Genomic DNA, 15973 nt, shown 5'->3' with positions numbered 1-15973 from the left:
GAAGAAAGGTCTGTCAGTGCTCTTGCCATGTAGGTTGGAAAAATGCTCCATAATTCACAGAGGAATGTACCTGTTGTCAGGTATTCAAATCTGGATAAGCCAGAATGGGCTTTTAGGGCGGGGATTTTTCAGTGCTTCAGATCAGGCTACCAGGTTTCCAGATAATATAGAATAATACAACTTAAAATAATTTTTATTTCTGCATGAATATATTTCATATTTATATGACCAAACTTCGTGCATGGCCTTTGGCCATTGCTGCTGTTAGACCTGATATGATTGTCAGTAAAAAAAAATCTACATGACTGTCCTGCCACTGCCAGTACAACTTCCTTCTGCAGGCTGAATACAAAATAGGCCATTAGTTTTTCTTGGAGTAAGAGAAGCTGTTATCTCTTCATTAACCGGTGAATATCCTTCTAGTAATTAACCATGACAGGACAAGTCCATTCCACATGGACTAAATCACCCAGACATCATTAGAACAATGGCAGGAACCAGATAGCAGCAGTCAAGTGGAACAGCCACCCTGTGCAGGAGAACAGTGATGGAGGTGTATGCTGGTGTAGTAACTCCTCTCCCTCTCCCTCTCCTTTTAGATCTTTGAAAGCCTAACACCTGTTTTCACTTGAGAAAACACTTTACAAACCAGGAAAAATTCTCCCCCCAGATTCTTCCATCTGCTGACTTGATGGATGTTTACCCATTTCTCATCCTTTCCATTCCCAATCTTCAGCAGCAGAAGGTGGATGAGGATGCAAACCCCAGAGTGTTTCTTTCATGACTGGTAACTGAGCTCTGCTCTCCTTGTAGCTCCTGCCCTGCAGGCACCTGTGATGGATGCACTTTCTACTTCCTCTGGGAAAGTGCAGAAGCTTGTCCTCTCTGCACAGAGCAAGACTACCATGAGATTGAGGGAGCCTGCAAAAAAGGATTTCAGGTACAGCACCCATGTCTCAAAGTCAGATGGGCTCATTTGGGTATACCTTGGATTCTTGCTGAGATTTGGTGTGCAAATTGATGTGTGAGTGGGTTGGAAGATCTCAGCCCAGGCTCTGAGCTGGCTGGGATGCAAGCTGAGGGAGGAGCTGTGTTGAGAGCCAGGAATGTTTGTGTCAATGGCAGTGTGGTTCCTGCAGGACAGCTGGTGTGTGCTGGCCAGCTGTGTGAGTAAGGATGTGAGCTCTCAATGCATTCAGACTTGCAGGACAGTTATTTCTGAAGGATAGAGTGCCCAAAAGACTTCAGTTGTTTCATGGCCATAAACATCAGGGGCAGGCTAGGACATGTTTCCAAAAGTCAGTTCATAAATTCATCCTATTTGCTTGCAATGTTTTTGCTGCTGCATTCTCTAGGAAGAGAATTCTTCTGTATTCTTCTTAGGAAGTTCTTCCACAGGTTCAAACTGGCCTGTTGATTATCAGCTCCTGTGCAGGCACAACTTATCCCCAATAGCTGTCCAGCCCATATTGTGTCATATGGAGACCTATACAGGGGGAGAAATCCTTTTGCCATGCCTGAACCTGCAGGCACAAGCAAGGAGAAGACTGATTAGACAAAATAACTTGAAAACCTGAAGTCTGAAAACCTAAAGGGTGTGTTTTGGTTTGCTTTCACTGAAAAGTCATCTGACCTTTCTACCTCAGAACAGCTTGTTTTTTGTAAGTCTAAACAGTTCTCTCTTTTCCTACAAGCATCTCACTTTTTTGGTGTTTTCTGATTGAAAGGAAACCTTATATGTATGGAATGAGCCAAAGCATTGCATTAAAGGAGTTCCCTTGCCAGAAAAAAGGACCAGCACTTGTGAAACAGTGGATTTTTGGCTTAAAGTTGGAGCTGGTGTTGGTGCTTTCACAGCTGTTCTGCTGATAGCCTTGACTTGCTACTTTTGGAAGAAGAACCAGAAGTAAGTACTGCAAATTTTGTTCTATATAAAAGTTAGCTAAAAGCTTGATGGAGTGACTTTTCCTGCATCTGACTTTATGACACTCTTGATGAGCAGTACCTTGTGGGATCAATCCATTCATACACCAAATTGATGTTTCTTCTGTCAACATCAGACAGAATGGTGGCTATAAAAAATTTCAGTGAGGAAAGTATTGAACATCCACAGTAATTTGCAATGGCATAATTTCCAAATAGGAACTGTCTTTTTAACCCTTGAGAGTTTGAAGTTGACTTTAGTTTCTGAAGCAACATGGCTTTTTCAAGTTCTGAAGACCAAATGAGTATCTTTAGTCTAATCAGTCCCTTTCAGCTTGGTAAAAAATTTTGGTACATAAATATGGTTCTTGAGCATATTGCTTAGTTCTATTTTGATTGTTGCCCCAACCAGAACTTCTTCAGGAAGCCCTCCTGCAGGAAGCCCTCTTGACCTCTCCTTGGTCTTGTGGGAAAATATATCCTTCTTTTATAAGGATAGAGGACTAATAGGAAAGCAAGAGCTCAGTGTATTGTTAATACTATTTTGGTTACATATTTTTAATGATTGAAAAGTATCTAATTTCCACTACCTCAGAAGTAACTATGTGGGAGGACTGCAGACAATCTAAATTGCAAAACCCCTGAGTATGGGACATTTGAGAAAAAAAAAATCTATTCCTGTGTGGCTTTATATCTTCAGGCTGGAGTATAAATATTCCAAATTAGTGATGACAACGAACTCAAAAGAGTGTGAACTGCCAGCTGCTGACAGCTGTGCTATAATGGAAGGAGAAGATAATGAAGAAGAAATTGTGTATTCAAATAAGCAGTCGCTGCTGGGGAAGCTCAAATCCTTGGCAACAAAGGTGAGCAGTAATTACCAATATTAATACAAAAATAATTATTACCTTTTTTTATTACTGGATGTGATGAGTCTTTGATGCTAATTTCACAGCAGTGCAGCCTCCCACGCACACCTCATCCAGCCCATAGTGATCTGCTGAAATCCACAGCCTGGATAAAATTAAGAAATGTTGTAGGGTTTTTGGGTAAATGCTCCTTCCTTCACAGAGAGATTTCAGCAGCATTTTTTATTGCATGGGTGACACCAGAAAAAAACAGTTAATGGCAGAGAGAACCTTTTTGCCTGGAATCCTCCCAGGCACATCCATTGCTGAGGCAAACACAGCTATTAGAGATACAAAAAATTAACACTGGCAGCATAGCCACCAGCCAGCTGCTTGCAGCTCACCTGGGCTGGCTTCATGGCTGCCTGGAGAACCATCATTTTGAGTAGGATTCAGTTGAAGATAAATCATCTTCATGCTGTTGCCCAACACAGCAGCCTCTTCCATTTCAGTGGGAAGCAGCACCAAAAAAGCATTTTTTTCTACAGTAGATGTGATGTGGATTGTTGCATGTCTGAATTGACAGCACCAAACTCTTTGGTGTCCTTTGAACATTTCTGAAGGTCATCATGGTAGATTCCAAAAGCTCTTTGGTCTTTGTTCCAAATGCCTTGAAATCTGTGCTGTGGAAAGGGTAGTGTCTTTAAGGGATTCCACTGGGGGCATCTGTTATGATCAGGATAAAGGCAAATGACGTTTTCCCTTTCAAACAGTTTTGTTGAAGTCAATTTCTTAGAAAGTCTCTTAAAAGATCATAATAAAAATTAATTTTAAAACATTGTACTCCAGTTTATTGTCCAAATAATATCTCAGAATATTGAATTTTGAGATTTTTTTCCTTGTATCCCTTTTTTTTTCTTTCTATGATTGAGTGCATTATAATTAAAACTTGTGTGCTGCCTTTCTTTTCCCTTATTATTCTCTTCTCTTCTCTTCATTCTTTTACTTTTTTTTGTTTGACTGGTGTCCTCTTGCCACACTACCTGCTCCTCAGATATCCCTCCGAGAAGTTACCATTGCAGAGATAATATACGGAACTTTCCCTTGACCCCAGCCTGACTATTTGTCCTGCAAAATCAATATTTTTCCTTGTGGAAAGGGGCAGAAATTCAATATTAATTCTTAATTCAATATTGAGAATATTGAAGAAGTAAATAAAATCAAATCACATAAAATTTTCTGGTGATGTTGCTAAAATAAGAATTAAGCTTTAGTACTTCAGTATTCAGACAGCTTGAATGCCTACTTGGAGTTTTTTAATGTTCCTATATCCACTGTAGCAGGCCTCCTGAGTGTTCTCTCCTTTTTCAACAAGCTTGTCAGATATTTCTAAGCTTGTTCCTTTTTTTACTGCTTGATAACAATAGCTGCCAAATTCAACTCCCAGTTCCTCATTAGCTTTCTCAGCTCTGTGTCCTGTACCCCTGCAGATAACTCAAATGTAATATATATTTATCAAAAACAAATGTTATAGGCATTGCTTTTCATTTATGCAAAAGATGAAGAAATTAATGTCCTGCTACATATGCATGTTAAATACAAATATATATATATATATATATATATGGAGGAAAACAGGGGAGAAAAAGGAGAAAAAATGTAAAATGAGAGAGACAGAGAATCTGCAGTGTCCTAACTATATGTTCAAGCCTCAGGCTATGGCATTTCTGCCAGCTTGTCACAAAGATATCAGTGGGTTTGAGTACCCAAGGGATTGAGGGCTAGGCCTGTAATATAGAAAGGGATGACTTATTTTTAATGAGAAGATATAAGCCAAATAATTACAAACCTGTTTCAGATAGGGGGCTGTTCTAGCTGTGTCTGTTGTCTCCAGCATGACAATACCAGGCTCTTCAGAACAGATATTTTTCACTGGACTAGCATAGGACAATTTCTCCCCTTCTTTCTCATGTCTGAACCGGGCTGTCCTGATCTGTGTGAGAGGGCTTTAAAAATCAGATTATGAAGGTAGTTCAGGACAGTTTGCAGACTATTTGGGTGTCTAAGTCCACATTTCTCGCTCACCCTGATACCTGCTGGCCAAATGGCCAAGGCTGTCACCCAGCAAATGAAAACAGAGAGAAAACTCAACTCTCTAGCCCTGATTTTTAAGATGGAAACTGATGTTTTGTCTTGTGGGTCTCCCAGAGGAGTTGTTGAGATTGGAACCCAGGAGCAAGGCAGTGGTGTTCACACTCACATGCTGTGCTTCAAGCATTTTATACATTGCAAGAAACACATTCATAAGTGAAAATAATCATAGAGATGATTACCTTGCTCTACTCAGGCTACCTGTCCTATTCTTGAATATGAAATGCACACTTTCCCTCTAAAATAAGTACCATGAACAATAGCTATAGCATAATTTTATTGGTTTTGCAAATTTTTACAGAATTAGTAATGCTATTAAATATTAAAGGGTCAAACAGTGCACTTTATTACTGTAGTAAAAATAAAGTGAATTTTTTGGCAAAGGATATTGAGAGAAGTGATAGTGCTGACTGCTGGAGAGATTTTGAGGAAATCCAGTTGATGGGAACCTGTCTTTCCATTGCAGGAAAAGGAAGATAATTTTGAATCTGTTCAGCTGAAATCTTCAAGATCCCAGAATATATGAAGAATTAATGCTGCCTTCAAAGGAACAAACCTAATTTCTATTTTTACAGGACTATATTTTAAACATATTCTGGCACACATTATAGTGGTGATCTTGGTGAGAAATGCTTGGCCTTTTAAGAGGAAAGAAGACAGGAAGCAAACCAGAAAATTGGATTGCCTTACCATGTGATTGAGTACCTTGCCAAAAAAAGAAAGCAGATTCTTGGATTCCATACTGGGAATGAAATTCAACTCAGGAAGAGATATACATACTGCAAATAACATGAATTTTTTGCATTCACCTGGGCAACACTCAGGCATGCCATATGATTTATAGGTACCTTTCATTTCCTTCTCATTCCTGTGCATATTCCTAAGAAATTATTTTCAGAGAGGCCTGCAACCTCCTGCAAAGGTTGTGTGTTGTTGTTTACTGGCACAACTGTGAGTCTTTCTTGAAATCAAAATTGTGAATGGTACTCGGAATGAGCCTCGGGTGAGTTTTGAACTTTGGAAAATACTTTTGATTTTAATGCTTTGAAGGTCTGGATGGTCTGTGTTGACCTCTAATGCAAAAGGAATTGTGTTGCACCTGCAAATTGAACCCATTCTGGTGCCTAAGTCATGGCCATCAGGGTTGGAGTAAAACCTAGTGCTATTAAATTTAAACTTGGTAACAGCTGTTGTGTGAATTGTAGGTCTGGACCCATGAGTTTGTAGGCAGTAGCAGGTTCAAACTCTTTATAGAGGTGTAAAGTGGTACCTACAGTGCAAGTGGCACTTGTCCCTCTCTGTGGAAGCTTGTCCTTTCAAGAGAGGTCTTTGGCAGATTCAGTGTTCTCCCTTGGGCCGTGTAAATGTCACTTTTCCCAGGACTGGGAACCAGCAAAACCTGAATTCTGGAGGTACAGCAAAAATCTCAACTTTTGGGAATGAGGCATCAGCTCTGTCAGTTGGGAGGCTTGTTAGAAACACCCAGCCTCCTTTAATCCTGACTCATGTGAGAAAGGGGGAGGGATGGATGGATGGATGGATGGATGGATGGATGAGGGATGGAGGAATGGATGGAGGGATGGAGGAATGGATGGAGGGATGGATGAGAAATGGATGGATGGAGGAGGAATGGATGGATGGACGGATGAATGGATGGATGGATGAGGAATGGATGGATGGATGCATGCATGCATGGGTGGATGGATGGATGCCCAGCAGAGCTGAGCATGGGTTATGTACTTACACAGCATCTAAATGCATCCTGTGTCAGTGCAAGTAGCAGCTCTGGAGGAAAGGCACAAAGTGGTGCCTTGGAAACTGGAGGCTGGGTGATTTTATTTCTGTAAAATCAGCCACATTATAAGCATGTGATCTTCATAATATCCACAGTAACAATTTCCTGAAATTCCCTCTGAGGTCGAACTCAAAGGAATCTGAAACTTAGGCAAAAAATATTTGAGTAAAATTATGCAAGACTTGTACAGAGCCAGAGAAAATGAGCCACAATTCTTGTATTGACCTCTGGTCAGACTCATATTTCCATTATAGCAAATTTATGTGAATTGTGGAATGCATGAAAACCAGAAAAGAGACATGGGCAGAAATGGTGTTTTTACTATAAGGAATATAGATTTTTGATTTTATATGACTGAGCTAGGTCTATCAATAAAAGAGGGCCCACTTTTAAGTAAAATTTAAATGAAACTGAATTTTCTGCACTCTAAATATTTTATTATACTCTAGATGTGAACAAAAATTTTATGAAGTTTAGATTTTTTTTTCGTTAGGGAAAATTCAGCTCTGTTATTTTATAGTTCCAGTCAAAGAACACACACTTTACTCTTTTGATGGGAGATCCTTCAGGCATCTTAACTGAAGTGGTGTACATTTTCTGTTGGTCTTGAAAAGGCACTTCACTTTCCCAACAAAGATTTTTATGGGGTAATGTTGAATGTATATTAAATACACATTCCTTTTTGTATATTTTGTACCATTGCACACTTATTATTGTACATTGTATTTGTTGTCATGATGTCATTTATATATGGTTGTCAAAGATGATATGCTCACAGAGTAAATGGTTATGGCTTTGGGATTTCACTTCTTGAATCTTTTATGATGAGGGGTTTTATGTTGTTGATTTTTATTCAACTAGTGTGTTGTAGCATCAAAGATATATATCTGATGGACATTCATAAAATAAAGTAAAAATATATTTGAAATTTTGGACTTGAGATGTTTGGTGGCACTGCAACCTTCCCTGAATGTTGCTGGTCTTCAGAAATGAGTAGAGCTTTTCACTGCCATCAAGTTGCATTTGTCTACATCTCCTTTAATTTTTCCCCATCTCTCTCTCCATGTGTTTTCTCAGCCATAATTACACTTCATTCTCCAGAACACCATTTCTTTTTTTATTGCTGGACCCATATCCCTGTAATGCAGAAATGCCTTAATTTTCATGAACTATATTTAATTTGACTTAATACCGCACAGGTTTCGTTGGGTTCCCTTCTCTTTCCATTATATTTTCCAAATAAAATGGAGTGGAAATTTTTGACAGCTGTGACAGACTTTGCTGTATGACTCTTCTCAGCTCTGCTTCCAAATGGTTTATCATGATGTTGTTGAACATTCTCCCAGGCAGTCTAATGGTGTACCTGGTGCAGTGCTAACATAGTGGAAAGCAAACCAATGCTGTAGACTTCATTTACCTTAAAATAAGAAAACTGAATTTTCCAAGAATTAACCAAGCGTAAGCTGAAATATTTGAGTTAACTTCTGCTATTCATTTCTTTCTGTTAAAGATGTAGTAGAGAGGGGAAGTTTCCATTTTCCCATAAGAGACAAATTTTGGAAGCCTTTAAGAATTCACTAAAAAGTCAGCTATGTGTGACCTCTTCTAGTGCTCTGCCAAAATACACTTACAGAAACCTCCAGCTTTTTTTTCCACATGGAATCACATTAGAAAACTGTTATTTGATGCCATAAAACAATGTGAATCAGTCTGTTATGTGTTCACTTGATTAAATGGAATACATTTTATTGCTGCATTTGCATGCTTTTCTTTGAAATCTGGAGTCAAGCAACTGAATCTCTTTGAGGATTAAACACATTTTACTGGTGTCTGTATAAATTATTGGCAAATTAGCAGAACGTCATTGTCTGAGCTTTGACAGTGCTTGCTAGGGGGGAAATGCACAAAGAATGTGTTCTGGCTTGGCTCTGTGTTAGTTGGTGTTTGTAATACTGAATACAATTGATTAAGGTTTGGGGAAAACTATGTCTTAGAGCCACAGAGGGAAATGACTGAGTAGCTTCAATGATCTATAATCTTTGTTCAAAGAAAGGATTTTACTATTTGCTTTTGAAAAATAGGTTCTGGGATTCTTTGATAGTAGAGGGGAAAGTTTGCAGGTTTTGTCCTTCCAGAGCCAGTAGTACCTGTAAAATGCAGGTACTTAATTATAATCTGATAGCAGCAGATGTCACCATTTAGGAGCCAGTGGTAGTTGACTCTTCTCCAGCAGTGACCAACACAGATGTTTCAGTGTAAGTGTAGAAGCAGCTACAATTCATGCTGGCACACCAGTGGGGATTTCCTCTTCAGCAAGGAATGCTGCTGGTTGGTCCATATCATGAAGCATGAAGGATTTAAATAGCCATTCTAGATAATATTTGACAATTCTCTGAGAAGCACATTCCAGTCCCTCACCACCACCCTCAGAGTGTTTTCTCCTAGCATGTAATCTAAATATCCCTTGTTTTGGTTTAAAACCATCCACTCTTGTTCTGTTGCTGCCTGCCCATATAAAAAGTAACTTTTTTATAAGCCCCCCTTAGGTACTTGAAGGCTGCAATGAGGTGTCCCCAGACCCTTCTCTTCTCAGTGATAACCTCAAGAGAACTCTTGTGATGTTCTCCTTATCTTTGGTGGTGTTCTCTCTTAGTCTTTCCCCTTGTGTGCTTCATTCACTGAGTTCCCTTGTTTTTATTTCTTGTTGGGGACTTGAGAACTGTGCTGCTTTGGTGAGATCTGAGGGGAGAGGAATAGAAATAAAAGGAAGTCAGCTCATCCTAGAATATGCAGTGTGTGTCACAGTGTGCAGTGACATCCCCAGTCACCTGGCTGGGTGTGCCCACACTGAATTCATGCAGCAGGAACAAGGGAGACACAAGGATAGAGGGGATTATAGGCTGCCATTGTGTTTTGGTTATTCCTCAGGATCTGTACATTAGGAGCTCATCAGGAAGAATTCTCTAAGGTCCATGTACTGTGAGGCTGCTGCTGTAACAGCACCTAAAAGCCACAACAGGGTTTTGTGATGTGTATTTGCTACCCCATCCTTTTCCTCTTGAAGAACCAGCCCAGCCTGGTCCTGGCCTTTTCTTCTTGCAGCCAGAAAGCTCAGTTTTGCCTGTGTTTGTGTTGCTGAGAAGCTTTGAGGTGGCTCTGAATAAACAGAACCTTCTGCCCTTTGTCTTGCAGGCATTAATGAGTAGGCAATGGCACCATGGACATCAGACTATATGTGGTGATGAGTTAAGAGTTTGCTTTGGTCTCCCTTACTCTAATTGTACTAATTGGGTGAAAGATTGCAGTGGAAGTCTTAAACAGAGCTGAAATTTCTGGGTGTGGTCAGGGTATTTTGGACATATTTTTTCTGATTTCCAGAATTTGTTCCATTCTGGGGGAACATAATATATTTTAAATAGCCTTTGATTTTTCTATTTGAAAAGACAATTCATTTTTAAATTGGTTTGTCTATGAGTGAAACCATCTGTGATCAATTAATTAAGGAAAAACAGTTGCTGGAAGAAAAAATAAAATATTTTGGTTTTCCACAGTAGACTTTGGTCTTGCTTTCAAAATTCAATGAAGATTTAAAAATCAAACAACTCTTCTAGAAAAACCAAACCAAACCACCAAAAACCACACCCAAACCCATGAACAAAGACAAAAAACCCCACAAACCTTGTTTATTTTAGATTGGCCTGCAATAAACTTTTGAGTCTTATTTTTCTACTCTGCTAATAAATAAAAGGTGATCAGTTGTTCACGAACCTTTCTGCAATTGTGATTTTTATCAGAGAGCTGAGGTACTTGGAACTTATGACTTCTGAGTAAAAAACTGAAGTTTTCTTCAGCTTCCAGTTAGGCATTGCAGATGCTGGGTTAAGTTCTCATTCACAGCATTTCCTCTGATTTCAGCATTTTACTCCCTGGTGTGCAGGGCTCAGAGCAGTGTGATTACTCTCAAGGCTCACAGTCAGGGTGCTTGGGATGAACTGTGATGGGATCCCTTCTGCTTTGAGGTGAATTGCTCAAATCTTTAAAAATGATGGGAAAATAAAGATACTGGAAAAGGTTTGTACTCTAAATTAAAGTTTTACATAAATGGGTACAAAAACTATAAACTATTATAAATAGAGAAACTAAAATAGTGATGTGAGACAACAGCAAAGGAAAAAAAATGAAAATTCCCTTTCTCAAAAGGTTTCCATGCCTGTATGTTGTGGAAAACACCTGCTTTGTCATTTTCCTTTTCTGTCCTGATGAGTTTTGAAACTGGATTACTTCATCAGGCAATACCAAACAATCTGCATCTGTGGACATCCAATGGAAAGTAGTAAAAGGCTTTCAAGACAAAGCCAAATAAAATACAGGAATGTCAGGAACATTCAGTGGGGATGGAAGTCCAGAGCTCTGCATCTTTTGGTTGTTGGGTTTTTTTGTATGAAAACCCCACATGCAAGTGGCTTTCGAGCCAACTAAGTATTCATAGCAGGTGTTCAGAACGCAGACACTGGGTCATTTTCTCAGTAGTGCGATCAAAATGAAAGAAAACTCCAGCCCAGTGAGATCCTCACCTGCTATAAATTAACTTCAGTAATGTCAATTTTGATCCTGGGGCTGGAATTCATCTGACACAATGCCTTAATTTTCAGTGCAAGCTCTGTGATCTGAGCAAGCTGTGCTCGCCTTTATTTGGAGAGCTTCATCCCTGCCTGAGAGAAGCCAGGGGAATTATGCCTACTTCCTTCCACTGAGTACAAAGGGAGAGGGGCTGACAATCTCAGATGTAGCCATTTACTTAGTCCTTGCAAACAGTGAGTGTTAGATGAGGTGCATTTGACCCTGGCTGTGGCTCTCCATAAAAATTGAGAAGAAACTCTCATTGGCCTGGGCATTTTTAAGAGCTCCATAAAGATGAGACGTCAGGATTATGGTCAGATATTCTGACTTTTTGTCACATGTGACCAGCCTCTTAGTCCACAAAAGAGCACACCAAAGTCAAATTAATGTAGCTGCCCAACCTGAGGTGCTTTAAGAGGTCTGGATTGGAAAGGAAGACTCCCAGCCAGTGAAAACTTGACCCTGGGCCCTGCATCAAGGTGAGAATCAAGCCTGAAACATCAGGCATGCCAGAGGTTGTGGCCAGGAAGAAGCTGAACACAGAGCTCTGCAGGTAGGGTGGGCTGATCTATGGGCAAAGTCACAGGGATTCCTGTTCTGGACAGCTCCATGATGCAGAGGTTTAAATGGCTGCCTCTATCATGGAAGTGTTGACATCAAGTGGTCTTTGCTGGTGGACATGTGGATGTTTAAAAAATACAAGCATCCATCAATAAGTAGAAATTTTAAGAACCTGCGTCTTTAATTTTTGCATTCCAAGTAACAGCCACCTCCTTTGCCAGTTTAGCCCTAAAGGAGTTGCAGCTTTCCAGAAATGTGCAAGGGCAGGAGAATTGGGCTCCAGAGAACATGTATATCCCACATCATGTGTCCATGGTCTCTGACTTTCAAGCCTCGCTGGTGTTGCCTTTGAAGTCAATGAGAATTTTGCTATTGACCTCATCTGGAATGAGATCAATGGGAACAAGCCCTTAGGTAAATATGCTCAGACACATTAATCAAAGGTGTGTTTGTTTCCTTAATGACTTTTTAGACCTGGCAGAAGGGAGGATTTCAGATTGTTTCAATAGAGTGAGGGCAGCTTTAAGAGTGCAGTCTCAAAAACCAGACTTTTAAGGTATTTTGCAATTGTCAAGTAGGTGGTATGTATGTCTTGAAGCATTTGGTTTCAATGTAAAGGTCACCCCAGAGACATGTGTAAATGTCTCCTGCATTTCTCTTTTTTGACTTTCTGGTCTCTGTGGTGCTCCAATTACCTTTCACAGCACTGTTGATGCAGACAAGCTGAACCAGCTTTGTTTTGGCTGGAGATATTAAACAGTCTTAGCTAATTTTCTGACAGATTTTCTTCCAACCTAATCTAAATTCTCTTTGTTTTTATATGCTACCAATCTATTCTGTGCATGACAGCATTTAGTTGTGCCAAATGTGTGAACCAGGAGTCAAAAATTTTTTGCTAGTATCTCATTAAGATGAAATTAGACATTTTCCCTTTTGAAAATTACCCTCCATTTTAATAACAGAAAATGAAATTGAGGAGCTTTAATAATGTGGGAGTTTTTTAAGAAGAGGGAATTTCTATGTGACTTTGAACAGGCATTAATCATAAGCACATATATTGTGATATGGATTTCATAACACAGGCACCCACTAACACACAAATACCTGTGTACACACACTCCAGAATTTTTATCCTTTTTACCTAACCTCCTCTCTCGAAAAATGTAATGACCTTGAGAGAGTAAGAAACAAAAATGAAACCATGCTGAAAAACTTTTATCTTTTTATTATTGGTGCCTTTACATTAATACTGCTGTTTTGTGCTGAGAAAACCAACCTGTTACACGTAAGGTAACTGTAATATACAACATAGAAATGCAGTCTAAGTTAATTACAACAAGGAGCTACAAAAAAAATTCGTAGGAAAGAAGTCACCTAACATTGCAACCGTGCTTGCAACAATCACTCCCTTACTGCAGGACTATGCACATTGTGAACCATGGTTATTTACATGTCCCTTACAACCGTTAACAACAGAAGGGCTAAAATCAGTCTAAAAAGTTCCAGAACGTCACTATATACTGTACAATCCTCAAAAATAATTTATTACACTGTTTCTAAAAAAAGGTACTAATTTTGCTTGGATGTCTTTCGTTTTCTGGTGTTCTCTGGAGTGCACAACATGTGCAAAATTTTGCCTAACAGTCTAAAAACTCAAGAACTGAACCACGAGCCACAATCACAGAGACGAAGTGGTGGAGTCCAGAACTTCCCTCCCGTTGCACACGGTTGGCACGTACATACTGGCAGATGCTGGAAGAGAAAGAGAGGGCAAAATCAGCTGACTTCAGCACAGCAAAAAGGGGCAACACACAGGATTAGAATTTGTGCTGGTCTGGGCCATCTCACCCCATTTAACCAAGGTGTCTAATGAAAAGTCACTTTGTGTCAGCAGCAGAGCTGATGGAGATGCTGCTTGCACCTCTACATGGCACCTCAGACTTCAGGCTGAAGCATCCTCTGTAGAAATCTGATTTCACTTTGCTGCCCATTGGGACACAGAGTACAGAAGTGATTACACTTTTCCAAGAAGTGTTGGAATAAAATACATGATTTTTTATTTTTTCCCCGATGATTCTGTGCCACTGGGTCTCACTTTGTAGCACTTTGCATGGTAGTGTGAATTAATACACCTATAATGGTATCAAAATACCTCAGTAGAAAAAAGTGAACCTTTGGATTTTTTGTGTTTTATTGGCAAGAAATGCTAAGGTCTGATCCTTTGAGCTTTCACATAATTGGAGCGGACATTCATGAAGAAAATAGATGTAGTTTTAAATCCAGGATATCATCTACCATATTAGATTTCTGTGTCAATCGCCTTTTAATTAATAAGAAGAAGAATTCTAAGAACATACTAGGTGAAGTGAAGAAATGTTTTAATAACTGAATTTAAAAGCAAGATTATTTCTCACCTAATCCTGGAATAATTTCTGCCTATAATTCACTTCTAGGAGCTCTGGATCAGGATTCAGTAGGCATCCAGTGGTGAGGACCAGATTCTGATAAACTTGTATACATGGTAAAGCATTTTACACATCAGTTTTTCATTGCTTTAGTGTTATTAGGTGGCAATTAAATCTGAGTATAACAATCTGTTTCCAAATGTATTTGTATTTTGAGCAGAGAATACATTACCCTATTCTGCTTAAGTCTTGTGGATTTTAATTTAAAAGCAAATTGTTTTGCCCATCTTTGTTAAAATTATCCATTGGGCATCAGGAACGTGTTTTCAGATACCCTGTGACATCTCTGCTCAGGGCACCATAAAGCTGCTTTTTGAAAGATACATTAGGTTAATGGTAACAGTGACCCAGAGAAATGTGATGCCTTTGTCAAAGAAAACACATGGCAAGCCATGACTTAGTAAACTCAATCATCCAGTGTAAAAAGCAATTTATGCAGCTGACAAGGGCATGCTCAATCTTCCACATCTGCTGCTGGCTGCACTCTCAGTTGCACACTGGCTCTGTAAAGATGCCCAGTATAATTTTTAGAAAAATTTGTTCTTTCTTCAAATCAGCTGGTATTTTTCATTCTTTCATTGACTGAATAAATATTTCATGGAAAACAGAATTGCTTTAACAAAAGAAATTTAGAGGCATCTACTAATAACTAATTTAGGGGACTAACCTACTACTCAGAGGGCAGGACATCTTCCTGAAACAGGAGACCTAAGAACGAGCAGCTCTTCTGGATTAGGTCAGTGGAATTTGATCTCTCACCACATGGATGTGTGCTGTAAGTCACAAGGGTGGAGGAGCTGTTGTATGTAAAAGACCACAGGGCATCATGACTGTGATTTCTAAAAATGAATTTGTATTCTGTATTCTGGTTTTATACTCTGTTTCTAACTGTGTATAATGTGGCAGCACAATGAGCTAAACTTTTTTTTTAATTGTTATTTTTATTTTCTACTTTTTGTTAGAAAATAGAAAAAATCAGTTCTGCTCAGGAAACCTGATTCAAATCCCTGTTCTACTGCAGTTTGGCTACAGGCAAAAGCATTTTGTTTCCATGAACATCAGTCACTTAACCAGAAATTTTTTAGCTTCAGGCTTTTTCTTTTGAAGTCCAACACACTGACAAGCATGAATAGCTCAAATACTATGGTAACTGGGTCAGGAGGATATCAAAATTGGACGGAAATATATGGTAGGCGAGAAATGAGTGCCCTTGCCTTTTAAGTTTCCAGGCTTCCTGCACAGCATGAAGCTCTCTTGCAGTGCTGGGACGCAGTTATTAACTCTGCTGGGTGGAGTAAAGTGCTCACACCGAGCATCCAGCTCTCCTGAGACAGAACAAAAGACCTTGCTTTTCATTACAGACCTCAGCAGTGTTAATCACTGGCCCTGCAGGGCTCTGAGCTCCACTCCGTGTCTGATAGCAGCCACCAAGGGCTTTCCTGGAATACTGCTGCATATGCAAGAGACACTTCACCTTCATTCTGTGTTGAGACCAAGGACAAAAGTGTGACATCAGCTGAAGTTGATTTGGCTCAAGTTCATGCTTTTGATCTCTCTTTTCCTGGCTGTCCCTCATTTTGCTTAGATAATCCAAGGAGAAGAACCAGAGG

The 15973-nt window shown here is 39.5% G+C and overlaps 2 protein-coding genes across 5 annotated transcripts in view; one reads left to right on the top strand and one right to left on the bottom strand.

Moving 5' to 3' along the window:
• The window catches only part of ELAPOR2 (endosome-lysosome associated apoptosis and autophagy regulator family member 2), a 100994-nt gene extending 92529 nt beyond the window's left edge, over positions 1-8465 (top strand). The window contains exons 19-22 of the mRNA XM_071424047.1: positions 814-940; positions 1728-1906; positions 2624-2789; positions 5389-8465. Of these exons, the coding sequence (XP_071280148.1) occupies positions 814-940; positions 1728-1906; positions 2624-2789; positions 5389-5448 (532 nt within the window). The 3' untranslated portion in view covers positions 5449-8465. The remainder of the gene's footprint in view (positions 1-813; positions 941-1727; positions 1907-2623; positions 2790-5388) is intronic.
• Positions 8466-13103: 4638 nt separating this feature from the next.
• The window catches only part of GRM3 (glutamate metabotropic receptor 3), a 104559-nt gene continuing 101689 nt past the window's right edge, over positions 13104-15973 (bottom strand). For all 4 annotated transcript variants that reach the window (XM_071424042.1, XM_071424046.1, XM_071424044.1 and 1 more), the window contains one exon: positions 13104-13650. In XM_071424042.1, the coding sequence (XP_071280143.1) occupies positions 13577-13650 (74 nt within the window). In that variant the 3' untranslated portion in view covers positions 13104-13576. The remainder of the gene's footprint in view (positions 13651-15973) is intronic.

Source organism: Agelaius tricolor, unplaced genomic scaffold (genome assembly GCF_023055355.1).
Source record: "Agelaius tricolor isolate 1412-34295 unplaced genomic scaffold, bAgeTri1.0.p SCAF_3, whole genome shotgun sequence".
NCBI classification, from domain to species: domain Eukaryota; kingdom Metazoa; phylum Chordata; class Aves; order Passeriformes; family Icteridae; genus Agelaius; species Agelaius tricolor.
The sequence above is the reverse complement of the archived record's forward strand: the minus strand, read 5'-3'. Positions and strand labels throughout refer to the sequence as shown.